Below are 23,034 nucleotides of genomic sequence, written 5' to 3'. Positions count from 1 at the left end.
AATAGGTCCCAACAGTAAATGAACATATCAGAATTTCAGTAGGAATTACTGTCTCTTTGTGTCATTTTTCACCATAATAATGCAAAAACAGCATGCAAAATTTAATTGTCTCTTTCTGACACAGATGTTAGCGTTAAGAACTGAGAAATGTCCCTGGAGACACTTAACCTTAATACTTCTCTTTCAAGTTGACATTCAGATCATTAGTAGCTACTCTTTGGGTCTGAACATACAATCATATTTGAAACCCATCTTATTATATATGCTCATCTGTCTCACATATTAAACTTTTTCTTAAGAATGTCATGAGAAGAGACCCTAAGATTTACAGTGAAAGTGTGGGGCTTCAGCCAAGTACAACTGAAACATCAACAGTGAATCTCCCAACAATTTCTCCTTTACATTACATAGTTGTCTTCTTTTGATGTTTACCTTAAAGAGATTTGCAAATTCAGGACATTATTTAAAACAGAATTTGTTTTATGATTTCACAAATCATTGTTTAGATTTAGCAAAAAAGTTTTCAATATGTCTTAATTGTTCTTCCTTTCTGATTCCTTATTACATACTTTAATAGATATAGCTTAATTTCCTCTTCACATTTAGACATTAGTTGTATTTTTGTATAAGCATGAACAACATACTTACTTTGTCTGAATCGTAGAATATTGTGGTAAAGGAAGTAATGTATATAATAAAGCTAGAAAGGTAGATTTGGACCAGATTGTGAAGGACTTTGAATACTAAACAGAGTCTGTATTTGATTCCTGAAGTAATGGGAAATAATTGGAGTCTGAAAATTAATGGGAGTGTGGGTATGGGTATGTGTAATAGACTTGCATTTTAGGAAAAATACTTTGGTTAGGGGTAGGGGAAAGACTTAAGAGGTAGGGAAATCAATTAAAAGAGAAAAGACTATTTCAGTATTCCAAATAAGAAATTATTTAAGACTTAGAATAATATAGTGACTTTATGAGTCGAGAGAAAAAGATAATTGTGAGATTCTGTGAAGGTAGAATAAACAAGATTTGACAACTGCTTAGATATGTGGGGAAAGAGAAGAATTGACATTAATTGAGATTGCAAAACTGGCTGGGGAAAAGGGTGGTAACACTTTGGATAGAACTAGGAAAATTCAGAAGAAAATCTATCTGTGGGGATGGGAAGATAATATGACATCCGCAGTATAGATTGAAATATCTATACTTGCTCATTGAATGGCACTTAGCCTATCCCATTTAAAACAAAAAGGAGAGAATTAGCCTCTTAATGCAGTGAACATTGCCCAAGGACCTGTGGTGAAAAGGATGTCCCTATGGAGTGGAAGAGAATACTGGGGAGCTGGATGGATTTTTCCCAATGCTGCTGCTGTTAATGTCAGAGCAAAGTTATAATTGCATTGAGGGTCTGAAACTTCCAAAAGAGAGAAGAATATGACTATGCAAAGTGATAGCACCAGGTCAAGGAGAAGGCAGAACGTTGGGCTGTAATTTATTATCTATTTTGTGCTAGACACCATGTTGTTGTTGTATTGCAGACAGATCCTATTTGGAGAGAGTAAAATGAGACTCACCTCAGTCTGTTTGGTAGTCTAACTGATTTTGATAATAGTTGTTCATAAGGTACATTCTTCATAAGCCTGTGACTTAGGTAAAGAAACTGAGGCTCACAGAAGTGACCTTTACCTGGGATCATATAGCTAATAGTTCTTAATAATTGGAATTTAACTCCAGCTTTTTTGGCTCCCAAAACCAGTCTAATTAGTACCATACCATGTTGATGATAATATAAAGAAATCACATTGTGCTATTTAGTTATGGGTTACCACTAACTACTTAAAATCAATTTTTTGCTTGGTCATGAAATTTATAGACTTGGAAGAGCAATTGTATTTTGCAGATGAAGAAACTGAGGCATGTTTCTTTTTCATAAAATTACAGAATCTGAGTTTGAAGGAATCTCAGAGGCCGTTAAATCCAACTACTCATGAATAGCCATTGAGTGGTTATTTAGCACTTGTTAATAAGCTGGGTTATTATGTAATTTTTTTTTAATCGATTTTAAATTTGCCTCTCTGCAACTTCTTCCCATTGCAGCAAAACAGAAGGAATAGAATTCCTTTCTGGATTCTCTTCAGATGCCAGATGCTTGAAGATAGTTTTCATGTTTGTCCCCACCTCTCAAATTGTCTTTTCTTCAGGTTAAAAACTCTCATTTCCTTCAAGGCATTCTCTTATGGAAGATTCCTGGGCCATTCACCACCCATTGTCCCTATAAACATTTTCTAGTTTACTCATATCCTTCCTAAAATGTGAGCCTCAAAATTGAATACTTCAGCTGTGTTTTTTGTAGAAACATTATCACATATATTATGTTTCATCCTCCAGCCCTCCTATACCTTCTTTCTTTTTCTTTCACCTCCCTAATTCTCCCTTTTTCTCCCTTTCACCTCCCTCTTTAGTCTCCCTCTTTCTCCCTTCTCTAGTCCTCTCTTGCACTTCCCGTCTCATGGGCTCTATCCCACTGCTGCTCATTCTGAGAGCTTTGACCAGCTCCATTTGAATCTGGACCAGTTCTTTTCTCCTGAGGTAGTCTGGTAGTCTTGCTTCTGGGGGCTCATAACAGTGTTGGGCTTAGATCTTGAGTATCAGGAATTTATCTTCATGGAGCTAATTGAAACATTTGAACGTGAGAAGATCTTTAAAGGGGAGAACATAGAGAAAAAAGAAGGCTCAAGACAAAACTTTTAAGTTATGCTCACACAGTAACAGATTGTAAGAGGAGGAAATAGCAAAGGAGATTAAAGAGGCATGTTCAGAAAGGCAAGAGGAGAATTAAGAAAGAAAAAACTATCTTCGAGGTGTCTTCAAGGTAAAGAAGGAAAGAGTAGTTAACAGAGCTCCAAACTATAGGGTTCAACTAGAATGAAAACTAAGATGCCCTTGAATTTAGTTAAGATATTGTTATTAACTTTGAAAATTAGTTTTAGTTGAGAATTACTGATACAAACTGAATTGTAAGGGGTTGAGAAACAATTGAGAGGTGAGGAAGGGGAGACAATTGAAGATGACCAATCCTTTCTAGGAATTGATAAATGAGATACATGAATGAGATACATAATTTGGAGGACTGGATAGTGTTAAAAGAAGATTTACTTAAGAATTATTGATGAGGAATGAGCCAATGGAAAAAAGAAAAGATTGGAGACGAAAGAATTAAGTGAATAAAATTCTGGAGGAAATCAGAAAGGAGGGTCAAGGGGACAAGTAGAAGGCTTAGTTTTGGTAAATTGAAAGCCCATCTCTTCATTAGAGCATAGGTGAGAATGTTTCATTGGAGAATGGGGTTGACAAAATGGGGTCTTGAGATATAGGGTGATATAGAAGTTCTTGATGAGTGGTCCCCTTTTTTCATTAAAGTAGAAAGTTTAAGTTTTCCACTGAAAAAGATAGAAGAGGAGGAGATATCTGAAGAGAAGAGGTTTAAAAATAACTTGTTTTGGAGAATGATGAAAAGCCAATCAAAAAAGAGTGAAAGGATTTATTTGAGGACCATTTTAAATTAGATAACATAATTTTTTGTTAACCCAGGCAGTAAAGCTATGTGACTTTTTCCAGGAGCATTGTCCCTAAGTCACAATTGAACAGAGAAAGTAGATACTTGGAAGTAATATGGGTTTGGGTTTGACAAGGCATAAGACAAGTTGATAAGACAAGTAAGGGATTCATGTTTAGTTGTTAGTGTATGACAGCTGTTCTCAAATTTTTTGGTCTCAAAACACCTTTCTCTTTTAAAAAAAAGTCATTCCTACCCTCTTTACCCCAAGATCTTTTATGTAAGTTATATTTATTGATATTTACTGCATTAGAAATTAAAAGCTTTTAATATTGTTGTGAAAATAGTTTTGACCTTAAGGACCCCTTAAAAAAATGTTGGGCACTGAGGTGGTTCCCTGCATCACATTTTGACTACCACTGTGTAAATTACACTGATCAAAAACCTCAGGATCTAGACTCTGACAGGAGGAAAGGCAGGCTGAACAGGACAGGGGTGGAGTGAAGGGAACTCAGGCTAAGGATGGACAGATGAATGAATAAATGAAAAAATACTAAGTTGACTATTTGCAAAGTAGTAAGCTAAGTTCTAGGGATACAAAAGATGTTTTTTTTTTTTTTTTCCCTCAAAGTCAATGTTCCCAAGATAAACATAAGACCACGCATAGAAGACATTTCAGCTATTGGTCCTTAGGATTTGTCCTTTCCATTAAAAAAAAACCATGTTTATTTCTGATATTGAATCATTTACTGTACTTCAAACTTTGGTGAAGAGAACTTTCTTTTTTTGGATTTTTTTTTTTTTGTTTTTTTTCTGGGGATTATGGCACCTGTAGAAATAGTTGCCAAGTCACCTCTTCACAAAAGTTGATGTCTGGAATGGTCTGCAGGAACCAGGATGGTAGTAGTAATTACCATTAATCTGATGGTTGATGGATACTATTCTCTGGGCTAATAGTTTGAAATTCTTTTTTTGAGAATTGTTTGTTAATTTCCCTTGACTTTTTATTTAATGGAAATGGCTTATATATTTGTGTTTCCTCATGCCTTTAATAGCAGATCCTTACCAGAAATAGTTGATGGAAAGATTTTTCCTGTTAGTTGACTGCTTATTTTAATTACATTGAGTTTGTTAATGCATAATAAGTTTTTCAATTTCATGTAATCAATGTGATGTGTTTTTTGTTAGTTGCCTATGATCCTTTAAAAACTCTTCCTCCTAACTATATCTGTGAATCAGATATAGGTATACAGATAGATAAATAGATATAATAACATGTTAGTCTGAAACTTATTTTTGTCAAACTTATTTCATATGGAAGAAAAATTCTTTTGAAAACTATCTAAAAGTAGAATAATCTTCTTCTAAGAGTAGTAAGAGGCTTATTACTGTCAGCCTCCAAAATCTTTATTTCTTTTTGATGATATCACTATTCTATATCCACCCATGTTAGAACTTCAAAGTAATCCTTAATTCTTCTCTTTTCCTCACCTTTGATAGTCATTTAGTTGCCAGAACCTATTGATTCTGTTGCTACAGCAACTTTCATCTGTGCACTTTTTTTTTTTTTAACTTTTAAGTTTACTTGGCCAAAACTCTTAAATTCCCTCCAACCTGTGCTATTATAATAGTCCTCTAGTTGATCTTCCTATTTTCATATTCTCCACTCTCTTGCTTACACATAAAGTTGTCCAAAAAGTTGTCCAAATAATCTGCTTAATAAGATGCAAGTCTAACCAGGTCATTCTCCTTGAAAGCCTTTAGTAATGTTCTATTGGTTTTATATTAAAATACAAATTCCTTGGTTCATCTTTAAAAATATACTATAATCTGGCAGCAGTTTTTCCAGTTGTCTTTTTATCTTTAGTATCTAGTATAATTTCTCTTTTGATTAAATTGAAATTTGAAAATTTTTTCAGAGTTCTTAGATACAATCTGTCTAGTAGGGATGACTTGTCTCATTGAAAGATGCCTTTAAAAAAGATCATTAATTTAAATTTCAGGTCCTTATTAAGTATTGATGTTGTAACCTTGAGTCTTAAGGTAATTTTCCTTGTTAGAGATAACAAAAGTAAAGTAGAAATTGAGTAGTTCTGCCTTCTTTCTGACATGTTACCTATCATCCCATCTTTTTTCCTTTACTTTATAGTATTTTATTTTTTCCAATTATATATAAAGATAGTTTTCAACATTGACTTATGTAAGAGTTTGAGTTCCATTTTTTTCTCCCTCCTTTCCTTCTCCCCCCTCTCTAGATAGCAAGCTAGCTGGTGTAGGTTATATATGTGCCAATAATTTTAAACATTTCCTTAGTGATGTTGTATCACTTTTTCTTGGTCTTATCTCTAACATAGCCAAGCACTTAAGTTTCAAAGAAAGCTCCAACTCATTCAAGGCTTTAGCACTTTTGACATTCTTATAAAATTCTTATAAAAGTCCCTATGTTAGATTTATCTTAACTTGCCTTTTTTTTTTTTTTTCCTATCTTTGGTACATATCTTTAAAATTTAAGTTGATCAGTGAGTAATCTATGGAGGTGTACATCTTGATGGAGATAGTCCCGGAGCTTCAGTGGAAGAGCGGTGGGAGTGGCAGTGCTTCTAACTCATGACTATCATCATAGAAAACAAAACCTATAGCAATGTAACCTAGCAGCCACATCTACTGAAAACTCAGGAAAAAAAGTTCTTAGCATGTTCAAATGATTCAACATCAGAAATGATATTGTATCAGTGGAAATGACAGTAAAGAAGAGGTATTACTATCTATCTGCTTTATGCTGCCCTTTAAGGATAATGGAATATTTTCATCTGACCTTACATTTGGGTTGTCTCCTTCATTAGACTGAGCTCTATAAGAGCTGGGACTGCTTTTTTCACCGCAGCACTTAGCAAATGTTTTACACATAGTAAGCACTTAATAAATGCTTCATTCATTAATTCATTTAGATAACTCTCATTTTCACTTAGAATCATTTAAATGTATCATAATAGTTTTTAAAAATTATTTACTTAAAACTAAATACAAAATAAGAAAATAATAAAAAAAGGAAAAATAAAAGTGTCATGTACTCAGCAGAATGACAGGAAGGATTTGAAAATATGTAACTATATTTCCATTTCAAGAAAACATGAGTGAGTTGTCCTAAGTTTTTGAAAAGGATCATATACTGCTTTGTATACTTACACACATTCACATATAAGCATTTAAACACACATAGACATGGATTGAAAAAGACAACGTGGTTGATATATAATGTAGATTTCTCTCTTGATTGAGTCTTTAAATTTGATTTTATCTGAGATTACTAGCCCTACTTTTTTTTTCTAATAAATTATATTCCTGATTCTTGTTATTGTATTTGTGTATCTCTCTTATTTCCTATCCCTTCTAACTCTTCTGTTTTAGTTCTAATCCTTAACTTCCCCCACCCATTAATCCCTCCTTCATTTTCTCCCCTGACCCTTTTCCTCTTTCTTTATCCCATCCCCATTAATCTGAATATGTTATCCCACTCCTCATTAACATAACATTCTGATTTTCTTGCATGTCCGCATTCCTTTCTATCTTGCTGGCTGAGGGCTCTTTACCAGGGCCTAGCTGACATCTCTTAATATAACACTTAGTCTCTGAATGTGGTCTTAATTAATTTATGAGTAGTTTTAGTAAGTGACCTCTATGTTTTCTTTATATACTCTTAATTCCTATTTTCTACTTATTGTTTTACACTGACTACTTACATAATTTCTTATGACACTACTGGTAGGGTGGTCATGGTGCCCATAACAAGATAAAATTTTAACATAAGCTGCTATTCTCTAAAATGGTTCATCATATCTATTTATCCTATAAACATATACCTATTATATACACGTGTGTGTATGTATGTATTACTATTTGAATTTGCATGTAATTGAATACATTAATACTTGGGCATGATTACCCTTCCCTTTCCCCATGTAAATCCATACCAAATCTGGCCCAATTCTGTTTTTGTATGACCTTTGACAGAAGATTGATTTTTAGACTTTTTTTAATGGTTGAAAATAATCAATAGAAAAATATTTCATGACATATTAAATGAAATTAACATTTCATTTTAAATAAAGATTTATTAAAACATAATTTCATTTGTTCCTTTACTATTGTGATTCTGCTTTCATCTGCAGTGGGAGAATTGAGTAGTTGTAAGTGGTACTTTGATTGTTTCCCATTGCTGTTTGTTGTTTTACAAATTCCACTGATGCGGTTTTAACTCCAGTCTTTCGAGTGCCAGATGTATCATTGTTACTTTTTTTTTGTTACCAGTACATACCCCTCATGTTAAAAATATTTTTATTATTTCTCATGTTTTTATTTATAATTTTTAAAGGTCAATGCCAATTTGAAATTCTTTTGAATAAAAAATTCCTTCAGCCACTATTATCAAGCATCAAACACTGACTAGCTTTGGAAATTAGCTTTTGCTTGAAGATTTGAGAATGTTTCTAAATAAATTCAACATAAAAATTGCAAGGCAAAATGGTGCTTATATGTGAAATTTCTATTTTTTAAAGTAAATTAGTATGACAGCTAATGTTGTTTGAATCACAAATAATGTCTTCTTTTTTTTTTTAATGCACTTTCCATGCTGTCAGAAGCTAAAACACAGAAGCCAGATTGCCATTCCCACACAAATTGGCAGCATAAATATTTGCTGAACTCAAACTACAGTTCCACTAGCATTTCTCGGACCTTTACGCAGTCAAAAGAAATTTCCATATTTCAAAATTCATTTAATTGTGCAGTTGAGGAGCTTCTACTTAACATTCAACGTAAAATAATTATTTTGCAACATAATGACATGCCAAAAAACAAATATCAAGAGAAGAATCTAATAAAACCCTATAAATGCCTTCCAAGTGATTAATTTGCTTAATTAAAATCATATGCTCATATGTCAATATTTGGCAGTATCTATCTTGTGTAAATCTTTAATATTGATGATGAGACATTGGAGATGCTGCACAGGTTTGCCCATTGTAGTGTGCCTATATCTAAGAAGGTGCTATACTCTATGACCAAAGCAGAAGCAAAGTAGCACAAAGGAAAGGCAAGATGTGCAAATCCAGAGACATCTTCATCCTAAATGTTCAGAAGGACAATTTGTACCTGATTTGTTGGTAGAGTCTTCTGAACTCATAGGGATTCCATAGCACAAAGGAAAGGTAAGATGTGCAAATCCAGAGACATCTTCATCCTAAATGTTCAGAAGGACTATTTGTGCCTAACTTGTGGTAGAGTTTTCTGAGCTCATAGGGATTCAATCATCCATAGTCAGACATATTGCATCTTATGCCAACATTATGATGTCCTTAGTTTTCTGTGTGAAGACATTTCAAAGTTGAAATATATAAAATTTCATTACAAATCAACATTAACAGATAAACATTTGCAATTGATTTTAATGATAGGGAGTCCTAACTTTGAAGCTGTAGTAAGGGAAATATCCTAAAAGAATGAATTTCATTCTTATTAGTATATACCTGTGTTACAAAGAATTATACACAGTTATCATTATATACTGAATTTCATCAAAAAAGTTATGGAAATGTGTTGTCTTTCGATTTATGAGTTTTTTCAAGTTTTAATTCTTTGTTGCTATGTTTAATCAAATTACATTCCCAAATAAAGAGGCATAGTCTTCATTTCAGTTTTAAAAGTTGACATACATATTACACTGAGACAAAACTAGAGTTATTAAGGAGAGTCCATATAATAATGGATCTACCATAGAATGTCCTGGTTTTTGCTACTTTTCTTTAATAATTATCTAACCAATCAAAACACTTTTTTGAATGTTGTCAGTACATAGAAAAAAAGGCTTTGTATTACTGCCATTTTTACCATTGTGAGAGTATGTCTGTAATAGTAGATGAACAATTCTTAGTAACATCCCCATCTTCCTACCTATTTGAAGGGCAAGTAGAGGAAGGGAAAATTTTTTTTTTCCATTCTCATATGGAAGAATTTTCTGTTTTCTGGTTGCAAGAGAAAATCAGGTTTATTCTATGTAGGGACACAAATTAAGTCATCAATGTTATGAATATCTCAGATATACTTTTTGACAATTTCTTGCGAGTTATTTTGTCTATTGTAGCTATTGGTTTTAAACTACATAATCCACTATTTCATAGTTTAAATTGTTTTAGCTAAGGTATCTATAGTGGAAAATTCACTTTGGCCACTGAGCTGAAGTCTTGAATATTTGTGTGTGTTTATAGTATATACTTTATGATATTTTAAGTCTGTTTATGGATATCTGAAAAAAAATTGATATAAAAACTTCCTAATTACACTGCCCAAATGCTCACTAAGGGAATATGTACAATTGAAGATGGATAGCAAGAATTCTTTTCTTAATGTTTATTTTCTAGATTTTGTAGAAGATTTTCAGTTAACTTTATTTTAGAATAAATATTTAATTCTTTTCTTTTCTTTTTTTAATTACAGCTCCTGGTGACAGTTTGTTAATAGTACAACGAGCAGAATTATTCACAGTCATGAAGAAATATAATCAAGCCCTTCATGATGCAGATGCAGTTTGCAGAAGTAAACCTCTATGGCCAAAGGTAATCTTTCTTAGTTTTGAATGAAAAGTAATAGGTTTATCTGCAAGAGAAACAGTATTTTGTCTAGGGAAACTTTTTAAAAAGAGAGAGAAGTGTTATTAAGTATATATGGACAATAGCAATTTCAGTATAATTACACAAGTATCTTCATGAATAAGTATGCTTTTACTAATCAAGTTAAAAGACATAGTCTTGGCCTTCCTAGGAACTTTAATATGTCACTAATTTGGACAGATACTAAATAATATACAGATAAGTGGATAGATATTAGTCAACTATAATCTCTAAATAAAGTAAATGTATTTTGTAGAATGGTAAGTGAAGAAGTATAGTAGGAATTTTATGTTTAAGTAGAGTAGCTGCTTTTATAAGTTTAAGTGTAAAGGTTAATAATTTTGAAGTATGATATTTATAGATGGTACATCTGCATCGTAGACAGATTTAAATAAAGGAAAAAATGATTAAGAAAAACAGAATTTTAAATAGAGAAAATGTTAATGAAAATATTTGATTTTGGTCCCCAGATCTTATAAGTAAGGAAATTAGTATTTTCCCTACACTGGCACAAAAAGGAACATCATTATAAATAATAGTCTAACAATAGTAATTTAAATTAGGCTCAATAGATTTAAGGAAGCTAAAGATGGAAATGCATAGAAACTTTCTGAACTTATTATTTAGAGGTTCTCTAATATCTGTCTATATTTTGAATTCTTAAACTAAAAAAGTTACTGTTCTCCTGTCATCCAATAAATACCAACTGGTATTGTAAAAAGAAGCCTGGCTTTGTGGTCATAGGCAGACCTAGATTCAAATCCTGCCTCAAATAATTAGTACCACTGTGATGGATCACAGGAGATAAATCATTTAACTTTTCTGGTCCTCCATTTCCTTACTATAAAATGAGATTAAACTAGATGGCCACTGATATTTCTTATAGATCAGTCTATGATCTTGTTAATTTAACTAAATAATTTTTCTCTCTTTTATTTTCTATTCTTGGGAATTGTGCATATCAATCACATGGATTAAGACAAACATATAAATTGAGATGTAGCAATTGTTTTCAGAACCCAATAGCACATAGCTAGTAAGTAGCAAGGCTAGAATTTGAACTCAGACTTCTAAGTATAGTGCTTGTTCCAGTATGCCATGTGGCCTTCCTTCTTACCTTCCTTCATTTGCATTTCTATTTCTAAATAAAATTGTCTCTTGTTTTAGGCTTGAAAGACTCAAGTGACAAATGTGGACTTAGGAGTGTATCTAATGGCAAATACAAATTCTCCTTTATGCTTTCATTTCATGACTTAATGAAGTTGAAGAAGCCATGTTCAGAAGAGAATGTGGAACTATCTATAATTGGAGATATAGGCTCAGGGGAGTTAGATTTAACTATCAAGTAATCAGATCAGTTCATGTAGGCATCAATTGAACCTTTAGTTAGGGTCAACTTGGTAATATATGATGTTCTGTTATGATGACTTGCTTTCTTTGGGGTTCAACTTACGATTCATAGCTAGTAAAGAAGAGGAACAGATATGGCTCCCAGGAAGTCAGTAGGATGAAATTGGCAAAGAAAGAAGATGTTTCTTTTACCGTAGTCATTCTAGAGAGGCTCTGGAATCTGCTGCTATCATAGAATGAAAGCATCTTGGAACTAGAGTAGACTTCAGATATCATCTAACAGTAGCTCCATCTGAACTTTGAAGATATTTTTATAATATTTATAAAATGAAGACACTGGATTATATCTCTAAATTTCTTTTTACTTCTAATTCCTATAATCCTAACAGATGGTCTCATCAGGAAGATTTATAATGGTGGAGAATTCTTTTTTTTTTTTTTTTTAAAGCAATTCATTCTACTTTAGAGCAATTTTAATTGTTAGAAAGTTTTCCTTGTTTGAAACTAAAATTTTCCTTCTTATACTTCTGTACATCGATCCTAGTGCTATTCCAAGTATCCAGGTGAAACAAATTTAATATCAATTTTGGACCTTATTTCTAAATAAGGTCCTATATCCCGTGGGAAAATGCCATTTAGAGCTACTCTGGCAATTTCTTTCTTTCTTTTTTTTTTTTTTTATTAAAGACTCTTGAAATTTTTTGGTATATATGTTCCAATTCAAAAAATGATTCTCTATTACATGCCTTTTTTGTGTTAGGTGTTGAGGATATAAAAACAAAAATAAACAGATTTTACCTGATATGACATAATGACATTAAAATTCAATTAGATATTCCAGTTTCAATTTGAAACTGTGCTTTAAGAACTATAAAAGTGAATATGCCCCTTCACCAAGCAGTACCACTACTAGGTCCATCCCAAAGAGGTTTTTTAAAAAAGAAAAGGACCAAAAATATTTATAGAAGTTCTTTTAATGGTGGCAAAGAATTGGAAATTGAGGAGATGGCCATCATTTGGGGAATGACTGTAATGAGCTGAAGCTCGAGTTGATGCACTGAGGTCCCAAGCACTAAATAGCAATTGGACGATACTCTGTTTATATATGCTTGGAGAAAGAATGGCGCCACCCACTCTCTGTGCAAGTTTTGATGTGTTGTATTGGAAATGTCGTAGAGACGATTTTGGTGGGTGGAGAGAGAGAGGCAGAGAGACTACTGGTCGGGTTCGTGTCACGACTGCTCTCACTTCCTATCGAGATCCCCCTTCACCTCCACAAAGAATAAAGATCGAGGATTTTCCCTTAACCTGAATTCCTGACTCTGGCTGATTTTAAAATACGCAGATATCACAAATGACTGAACAAATTGTTGTGATGGAATATTGCTGTGTTATAAATGATGACCAGAATGCTCTCAGAAAAACTTGTAAACACTTACATGAACTGATAAAAGTGAAATGAACAGAATCAGGAGAACTTTATACACAATAACAACAATATTGTGTGATCTACTGAATAAACTTTTGTATTCTCAGCAATACAATGATTAAACAATTCTGAAGGTCTTTTGATGAAATATGTAATCTATCTCCAGAGAAAGAACTGGTAGAGCTTGAATGCATATCAAAAGTACTTTTACTTTTTTTTTTTTCTTTATTTTTCTTGGATTTTTTGTATATATTTTCTTTCACAGAATGACTTACAGGGAAATGTGTTTTGCATGACTACACATCTATAAGCTGTGTCAAATTGCTTGCCTTCTCAATGAGGATAAAAGTAGAAGGGGAGAATTTGGAACTTAACATGTTTTAACAAAGGGGGGGAGGAATGTTAAAACTAGTTTTGTATGTAAACGGGGAAAAATAAAATGTGAAATTAAAAAAAAAATTCAGGTCCAGTGCAACTACCTATATAATATCCCTCTAGTTGGTCTTTCTCAGATAATAACAATTATAAACTCTCCTGAAATAAACAAAAAGTTTAATTTTAAGGGGGGGCTGTTATCCTTCCCGAATGATCAATTAATAAAATTTCTTTTAAAAAATATTCATTTTTAACATTTAAAAAAAAACAACTTTAGAATTCTATATTCTTTTCTTCCAGTTCTTCCCATTGAGAAGGAAAGCATTAGGATATCCATTATGTATGTGAAATCATGCAAAGCATGTTTCCATATTAATCATGTGGCAAAAGAAAAGCAAGAAAAAAAAAAGGAGAAAAAAATTATACCCCAGTGTGCATTCAGACTTCATGAGTTCTCTCTTGGAAATGTATAGCAATTTTCATAATGAGTCTTTTGAAATTTTCTTGCATCATTGTATTAATCATAGTTTTTCACAATTGATCTTCCTTAAAATATTGCTGTTACTGTGTATAGTGTTTTGGTTCTTATTTTACATCAGTTCACCTAAATTTTCCCAAGTTTTTTTTTTCTTAATCTGTTTATCTTCTCTTACAGAACAATAATATTCTATCACATTCTTCTATCACAGCTTATTCAACCCATTCCCCAGTTGATGGACATCCTTTTAGCATGGAATTTCTTAGAAATTATTTAATTCATCTATTTCGTTTTTATTAATACTCAAGAGAGGAGAAGAGAGATACCCAAGTAGTTGATTTTATAATCATTAGAACCCAGATTTCTTTATTCATAGTCCATTTCTCTTTTAAATATCTGATGAAGCCGTTCACTGGGAGCTCCTTTTTTTCCCTCTTCTTTTTCTCACGTTACTCAAATACCTTCCCCCACTATTTCCTCCTTCACTCTTGTATTACGTGAAGGAGTAGCCCATTTCTCTGCCAAGCAAAGTCCTTTACATGAACAGGTGATCCTGTTCTAGTCTGTCTTCTCCAGCAGATTGCCTCTACTATCATCCTCACTCTAAAGAATCTTCAGTCTACCTATCCACTGACTGCTTCCCTACTGCCTACAAACACACTCATGTCTTTCCCATCAATCCAAAATACTCAATCCATCCATCCCTGCTAGATATCATTCTCTTTCTTGTTTCCTGTTCATGGCTAACCTCCTTCACAGAGCTGTCCGTAATCCATGCCTCCCCTTTCTTTTACCTTCTACAATCTGATTTCTGAACTTATAATTTAAATGAATCCAGTTACCTGTCATCAAGGCTTAATTCCCAAATCTATCACCCTTACCTTTTCTGCCCACCTTGTAGCACTTAACACTGTTGATCATCTTCCTTTCCTTGATCCTCTCCTCTAAGTTCTCTTGACTCTGTTCTCTCCTGGTTCTCCTCCTGCCTGTATGACCACTCCTCTTCCTACTCTGGATCTTTATCCATTAATGGGTGTCCCATATGGCTCTGTCCTATGCCCTCTTTTCTTCCCTGTGCCCTCTATACTATTTTGCTTGGTGATCTCAACAGCTTCTTTGTATTCAGTGATTATCTTTATGTAGAGATATATTCAACTGCAACTTCTCTCCTGAATGTCAGCGTTAAATCTCCAACTGCCTATTGGACCTCTCTTATTGGATGTTCTCTAACTATCTTAAACACAATATGTCTAAAACTTAATTCATTTTCTTTTCAATTCAATATAAGTTTAGTTAGCACTTCTGTGTGCAAGACATTGTGCTCAACAATAGGGATCAGAATAAGAAAAAGACAGTCCTTTCCCTCAAAAAGTGTCTCATCTTAATGGGGGAGGTCAGCTCACCAGAAGAAGTTAGAATAGAAGGAAGAAGATCGAAGGGGTACCTGGAGGTCGGACATCTTGTTCCAGAAAGCTCAAAAGAGTTATGCATTGTTCATTATTTTCCTTTTGCTCTTAGTTCCCTAAACTGATCATCTAACTGTCATCCTCAGCTTCTCTCTTGTCCCATTTCCAGTCTGTTACCAAATCCTGTCAATTTTACATTTGTAATTTTCCCTTTAGACATTCCCTTTTCTCTTACTTTGTACTTTTATCACCTTATGCCTGGACTACTACAGTAGCCGTTTGATTGCTCTGCCACAAGTTTGTCTCCATTCTAGTCCATATTCCTGCCAAAATGATCTTCATAAAGCATATGTCTGACCATGGTACCTTCCACTCCCTTCAGTAAGCTCCAGCAGCCCCCGATCATTTCCAGAATGAAATAGAAATTTCTCTTTTGGTTTTCAGAATAAGTCAATAAGCATTTATTAAGTGCCAGATACTGTGCTAAGTGTTGGGAATTCCAAAAAAAAGTAAAAAGATAATCATTGCCCTCAAGGAGCTCACAGTCTAGTGGGGGCAAAAGAAGCAAAGAAATATGTATAAATAAGATTTATAAAATAAATATGGAATAATTAAAAGAAAAAGGCAATAGAATTAAGAGGGGTTGAGAAAGGCTTCCTATAGAAAGTGGAATTTTAATTGAGACTTGAAGGAAACCAAGAGGCAGAGATAATAAACCCTTTACAATATGTTTTCTTACTTTTCCATTCTTCTTAGTCCTTAGACCTTAATCCTCTTCCACATCTTATATAATACAGTGACATTGTCCTCCTTGCTGTTTTTTGCACATAACACCCTACATCCTGACTTGGTACATTTTTACTGAATAAGTCTTCAGTGCTTCAAGTTCTTTTCATTTCTGCCTCATGGCTTTCATGGCTTCCTTCAAACCTCAGTTAAAAATTTGCTTTTTAAAAGAAGCTTTTCCTAGTTCTTCTGCATGCTAGTAATTTCCTCAATGATTATCTCCAGTTTATCATCTGTGCATTGTGCATGTTTATAATGCAAATAGTTACCTCTGATTTAAAATTAAAATAAGCAAATGAGTTAAGTCTACATGTTCTAAGGTAAATTGACAAAATAAATCACTAGAAAAAAATGAGTTGTATTTCATAACAGCAGAGACTTTAAAAAATACAGGGATAAAATTGAGAGAACATTGCTAATATGTGTAACCTGCTCTTATAGCTTATATGCCTAAAGCACAGAGATAGGTGATTGCAAATATGGCAATCATTTTTTTTTTTTTTTACACGAAAGCCTATTAGATTGAAACAGTGAAGAATTATAGGGTGATTTTAATTTTCATTTTGGTAAATCTATTTGAATATATAATAAATTATAAAATTACTAATCACTTAAACTAGAAGACTCCCATCAAGGCTGGGAAAAGGATGACATAGTTTCTATAAGGCATTAAACTTGTTTGGTGAAAAACAACACAGTTTGAAACTCAAATGAGGTAAATTTATGGTGAATGAAAGAAATTACTGCTTCTCTTTAAGTAGACATTGATGAAACATGTAAATGAATTTTTAAAAATGTATAACATAGCTTTGGGCACTTCTTAGCAAAAGCTGAGCTATCAGATTGGCCTTAGAAAGAACAGTCAAGCCTCCTATATGTAGCTTCTCTTCTGGCTATAAAATACTAGAAGTTCCTTTGTAATTTAGTAGGTAGATAGCTTGAAGAAATTTAGATTTTAATAATTTGGCATTAACTTTGGCAAAGGAATATAAAAGAATTAGTTCAAGCATGGCTCATTTTAAAATTTGCTTAACAAATTAATTGCAATGATTATTCTTTAAGCTTATTATTCTTGAAATAGGATGAATTACATGCATGTTGCATTTTAAGTATTTATTTTTTATTTGCTACATATAGGGACATTATGTGAAAGCTCAGGCTCTTTCTGGATTGGGAAGAACTGAGGAGGCATTGAAGGAGTTTCTCTATTGTGTTGCCTTAAATCCTGGACGAGGAATAATAAAGAAAGAAGCCCAAAAGGTAGAGTGATTATTTGAATTTTTTTCCCTTCAAATTGGGCTACATTTTTTTCTTTAAAAAAAAAAAGTTTTATTGTATTTTATTTATTTTGTTATACATTTTCCAGTTGCATTTTTTGATATATATTTTTTAAATTTTGAGTTTCAAATTCTCCTCTCCTTGCTGTCTCTCCCTCATCCATTGAGAAGGCAAACAATGTGATATTAATTAATTGTACATGTGAAGTCATGCACAACATATTTCCATATTAGTCATGTTGCAAGAAAAAGTGAAAAAAAAGGATACTTCAGTCTGGAGATTCTTTTTCTGGAGATCGATAATCTTTCTCATCATGGATCCTTTGGAATTATCTTGGATCACATCTTGAATCAGAATAGCTAAGTCTTTTTAGTTTTATCTTTGTTACAATATTTCTCGTTACTATGTACGGCATTCTCCTGGCTCTGCTCAATTCATTTTTCATCAGCTCATAAAAGTCTTTCCAGGTTTTTCCAAAATCATCCTGCTTGTCATTTCTTTCACTTTTGTAGTATCCATACCACAACTCATTCAGCCATTCCCCCAATTGATTTCCCCCTCTCCCTTAATTTCCAATTCTTTGCCATTAGGGATACATTTATAAGTTCTACATTTTTCTTTAAATTAGCTATTAAGTACTTTCTCTACATTTTATGAATTTAAGAATTTTGCTATTCTGGTATCTAAGTTGAATACCATTTTCTCCTTCTGTGGCCATATATAGTGCTTTCTAGTAGTAAATACACACTATCCAATTCTGTATGATATAATATTGTATTAGTGGAAATAGAGACCTTTTGGACTTGACCTTGTGTATGTGATCCAGTAGACTTTGGTAGCTGGACCATTTTCCCCTTAAGTGAATAACTAAAATAGTTGGGAATAAAAATTCAATTTTCAATAAATTTTTGATTGTATCATATATTGTTCTCAAAAAACAAAATCACTCACTGGCCATCTTTTCTGGTACTTTTTTTTGCATTTAACTAAGTTGATTCTAAGACCAAAGATAATAAGTTTATTGTTGGATTTTTTCTCAAAGCTTCTCCAATTTGGTATAGCCTTCCAGAGTTCAGGTTTCACTGACATAGCCTTCAAAGCTTGCCTCCATGCCTTCATCAGTATGATCTTAGTGGAAATTGGACTTGAGCATAAAGGATATAAAATATGTTATTGAGGATATTTATTTATGACGATGTGGCCAGTAATGAGAATAAGAAACAATAAATAAATAACCCCAATATACTAAAAGAACAAGAAAAAAGCCTTTTAACACATTGATTAGTTCTTTCATGTGAAAACATGGACAAGATAAAAATGTTGATAATTCATAGAATGAGATGATATGTGGGAGTGATAGTCTGTATCGGTGGAAAATGTACACCAAAAAAATGATAGGTACATTAAAATATCTTAGTATTGCAGTATATTGATGCAGTATAAATGAATTTGCTTGAATTTTTTCTTAATTATTTAGATTTTCACTTTCAAGCATAGTATAGGCCAACTTTTTTTGTTAGAATTTTTTCCTGTAACTTCCTGGTACTTCAGAGAGAAATAATTGTTTCTTATTTATAAAAATATTTTAGAAAACTTTTTTCATATGAATCCAGTAACATTTTAAGCATCAGAGAGTAATAGTTTAACAACCAGGTAGTGTAACTACTCAAAGTTAAACTTAATTCTAAATATTTCCTATGGGAAAATCAATCCCTAGGTTATTGGGGAAGATTTTTTTAAACTTTTAAAAGATTTTGTGTGTATGTTTTTCATTAACACAATGTAGATAGTTCTTTTAGGAATTCTTTACACTCCATAATCTGTAAGCTTCCCTGTGGTATGTTATCTCTGAAAATACGGTGGCCCCAAATATTTTCTTTTTGTTTTTTATAATTATTTAGATAATGTGTGAAGTGTTTTTCTCAGCTTTGGAAAATATACATGAAAATTTAACATCTTCCTTCCGAAGTCGAGCACCTTATACCAGATTGAAACCTAAATTTATGAGTAATGTAAATACCCAGACTGAACTAGAAGATGATTCTAGTGCAGGATGTTCTAAGGTAGGAAGTGCATACATTTTTTGGTATAGTCTTGATTTAGTAGTGCTATAATGTTCTAAAAAATATTTAGCAAAATAATTAAGATGTTAAATACAACATGAAAAATACACAAATAATCCTTGAGCTATGCTTAGCTTTAGTTTGTTTTTTTCAGTGCCAATAAAAAGTACTCCATTTTGCAAATAACTCAGTTGTAAAAGTTGATCATTTAGAAGATGTCAAGAAGAATGATGAAAATAATACTTGTGCTCATTTATATGACATTTTGAGGTTTTGTATGCATTGGGTAATTTTGTTCTCAAAATAACTCTGTGAGGCAGCTACTATAAGTGTTATTACTCCTATATTATAAAAGAAGAAACTAAGGTTTGGAAAGTTTAAGTAACTGCCCTGTGGTAACCAAATTGTTAGGTGTCAGAGGTAGAATTTCAATTCAAAAATCCTCTAACTTTAAGTTCTGAATCTTTTGTGCTATATCACATAAATAGCTCAAAAAAGGGTTAGAAGAAATGCTCTGTGGGGGAAAAAGATGAATCCCTTATTTTGCCTTTGAAGAGGAATTGAAGGGATTATTCTGATATTTGAGATTTTTTTGTGTAGAAAAATGAAGCAAGTTCTCAAGAGAGTCTCACCATGAAAATACTCTATTTTAGGGTTTAATACCAATTGTAACAGTTGTAGAAGAAAATTGTACACTCTTGTTTCTTTAAAGATCACTAGGCTTTTTTTTTTTTTTTTTTCCTGATGTTTCCCCCTTAAATTGTTTATATCTTTCATTCCCAGGATTCTTTGTTCCAATTCAACAAAACTCTGTCCCAGGAGTCTGATGTTTATCAAAATTCTGATTCTTCAGTTTCTCATCATGTACTTGGTCTACATTTTGAAGATAAAAAAACGACTTTTAAAACAGCTCTTTCTAATGTTAATTTAAAGAGAGAGTTTCCCACCGATTCAGAAGATGTACAGAATCTGAACATCCCTAACAAAATTTCCAAGGAAGGTTAGTGGCCTATATACAGTTCACTAGAAGATGTGACTTCAAAGCATTGAGTGCTGAGTTATGTTGTGTATCTAAAAAAAGGTGATGTGGAATGCACACTATCATATTTGTCGGTATACAAAACAAATTGAGTAAAATGTATACAAATTTGTGATTCAGTCCCCTGGGACTGGGAAATCCCTCACTCTGGGAAAATCATTCAAACAAAAAACTTTGAAAAACTCATTGCATTTTTTAATTCAGAAAAGCATAATCCAATATAGTGAAGTGAGAGAAAAAATAAATGGAAACTTTATCAGTGGTAATAGCAGAAGTGCTATTAGGTTCTTAGTTTGATCGTAAATTTAATGATTTCCCTAAGTATGGTTTTCCAATACTTCACATACAACTAAACTTTCTAGGCATATTTTTTGCTGCAGATTACAAACTACTAAGTGTTACATAATTACTTGGGTAATAAAGACCTCAAAACATTGGCATTTTCTTCAGTTGTTTGGTGAAAGAAATGCTTGTGTGTTGTTTTCTTTGACATATAATTATTTATTGCCATTTATTTTAAATATTTGTTGTGCTTTGCATCATAATAGCATAAATTACACATTCCATTATTAGTGCAGATGTTTTGTTTATCCCTCTTAAAAAAGGTGTAGAATAAATCTATATGTATTTATTAAATCAAAAATATACCATAACCATTCTTCATCAAACCAGTTAAATTTTTAGAAATAGAATCCAGAAAGCAGAATTCTTTGATCTGATCACATTAGGTCCCAGCAACTTCTGTCCAATTAAAATTGGGGGAAGATCAATTCCTGGTAGTAATGTATAGGGGAGCTTTCAGAAATAGACCTTTTTATCTGATGTAACAAAAGTAATGATTATTAAGATTTTTTTTGGTTACATAAAGTTTTACTTAATTTTAAACTTTGAATATAAACTATGGTAAATTAAATTTAACCTGTGTTAAATCATTATGTAATTTTCAATACAAACATGTTAATAAATATCTGTAGTGAAAAGAGATAGTGACATGATAGATTGAAATCCACATTGGACAAACATTTTTTAAGTTATTAATTTCAAAATTCCATTCCTAAGTAAATTAAAAAATATCACAACAACATCATTACTTAGAGTAAGTAAATTAACTTATTCAGGTCCTTTTCTTTCTCCTGCCCATGCTCTAAAGACATTGTCATTGACGAGATCAAGTAGCTATTAGTAATAGATACCATTGGTTGTGATGTTAATTAAGATTAATTTTTAAGTCAAAGAGAACTCAAATAATTTTCAGGATTATTTTAACCTACATGATTGCCTATATAAGAATATAATTTATATGCTTTCTAATTAAAAGACAAGCAGTGTACTTAACTTGGTATCTTTCTAATTCTATAAAATTTGTTATGTTAAATTTATATACTGCTTTTCTTTCCAAGAAAGGGTACATATTGCATTTTGTCATTCAAATGCACTTGACTGAATCTTATTAATGTTTGTCAATTCTTTTTCTTAGATGGAGAGACCTTACCTCAGGTTATTCCAAATACTAAAGTGGGAGAGAGTCCAGTAATCTTGGTAGATGCATCAGACTTTGAATGTTCTCTTTGTATGAGGTATAGTAGAACAGAACTATAGAACCAGAAAATAAAAATCATTTAATTTTTGTGCCTAATAAGAAAGTGTATTTTATTCTTTATTATAAAGCTTCTTAACCTAGGGTTCATAAATTTGTGGTCCTCTTTTATAACTGTTTTTATGCAATTAGATTTGTTTGTATTTTTTTGTAATATAGTGATTTTATTTTATACATTTAAAATCATTATTCTGAGAAGAGGTTGATAAGCCTCACTATGCCTTCAAAGGGGGTCTGTGACACACAAAATGGTCTGAGAACCCTGACTGTAGTAGGTAATTACATAATTATGAACTACTTCATAAAATTTTATAATTATTAAAAAAATTTGAGGAAATATTTCTCTATTTTCCATTGATAAGAAGTTGAAATAAAAATGAAATTGCTTCTGTAGCAGTAGTAGAAGTACTAGATAAAGTTAAGATGAATAAAAATTAAGTTGTGAAGTCTTTTCTGAATATTTTCATGTTTTTATTGAGAACAAATATAGATTTTGTTTTCTTCCCTTCATCAGGTTATTCTATGAACCTGTTACCACTCCATGTGGACATACTTTCTGCCTAAAATGTCTTGAACGCTGCCTTGATCATACACCAGACTGTCCATTGTGCAAAGAGAAGCTGTCTGAAGTAAGTATATTTATATATAGATGTTATACTATATCTCATTTCTGATAGATAATTTCTTACCCACCTTTTGGCCTTATCACTGGGCAGGACTGTTTCTTCTCTCTGACTTTTTTCCTCTTTAATTGCACACACACAATTTATTTTTAGGGTCATATAATTTAAAGAAACAAAAGATATATACTCAATAAAACAGATTCAAGTCCCAAATATATATAGCATGTAATCACTTTTCATTTAGTCTGAAACCAGCTCTTATTAAAACTCACGTTTCCTTGAGAAATCAGATGTTTCTTTATCTTTCTTTATAGTAATTATTTGTATCTTGTGAAAATAAATATAATAATGTAGAAATGGACTTCTAACTCATAATTTTTTTAATCATCC

At 32.2% G+C, this 23,034-nt stretch overlaps 1 protein-coding gene across 4 annotated transcripts in view; it reads left to right on the top strand.

Annotated features, from left to right (window-relative positions):
* LONRF2 (LON peptidase N-terminal domain and ring finger 2) overlaps positions 1–23,034 on the top strand; it is an 86,303-nt gene that overhangs the window by 36,498 nt on the left and 26,771 nt on the right. For 2 of the 4 annotated variants that reach the window (XM_051984724.1, XM_051984723.1), the window contains exons 2-7: positions 10,048–10,166; positions 17,182–17,304; positions 19,224–19,385; positions 20,169–20,385; positions 21,902–22,001; positions 22,536–22,650. In XM_051984724.1, the coding sequence (XP_051840684.1) occupies positions 10,048–10,166; positions 17,182–17,304; positions 19,224–19,385; positions 20,169–20,385; positions 21,902–22,001; positions 22,536–22,650 (836 nt within the window). The remainder of the gene's footprint in view (positions 1–10,047; positions 10,167–17,181; positions 17,305–19,223; positions 19,386–20,168; positions 20,386–21,901; positions 22,002–22,535; positions 22,651–23,034) is intronic. The other 2 variants (XM_051984725.1, XM_051984726.1) reach the window with 2 other exon arrangements.

The sequence above is a fragment of the Antechinus flavipes genome, chromosome 3 (genome assembly GCF_016432865.1).
Source record: "Antechinus flavipes isolate AdamAnt ecotype Samford, QLD, Australia chromosome 3, AdamAnt_v2, whole genome shotgun sequence".
Classification (NCBI taxonomy): Eukaryota; Metazoa; Chordata; class Mammalia; order Dasyuromorphia; family Dasyuridae; genus Antechinus; species Antechinus flavipes.
This window is presented reverse-complemented; position numbering and strand designations above follow the sequence as displayed.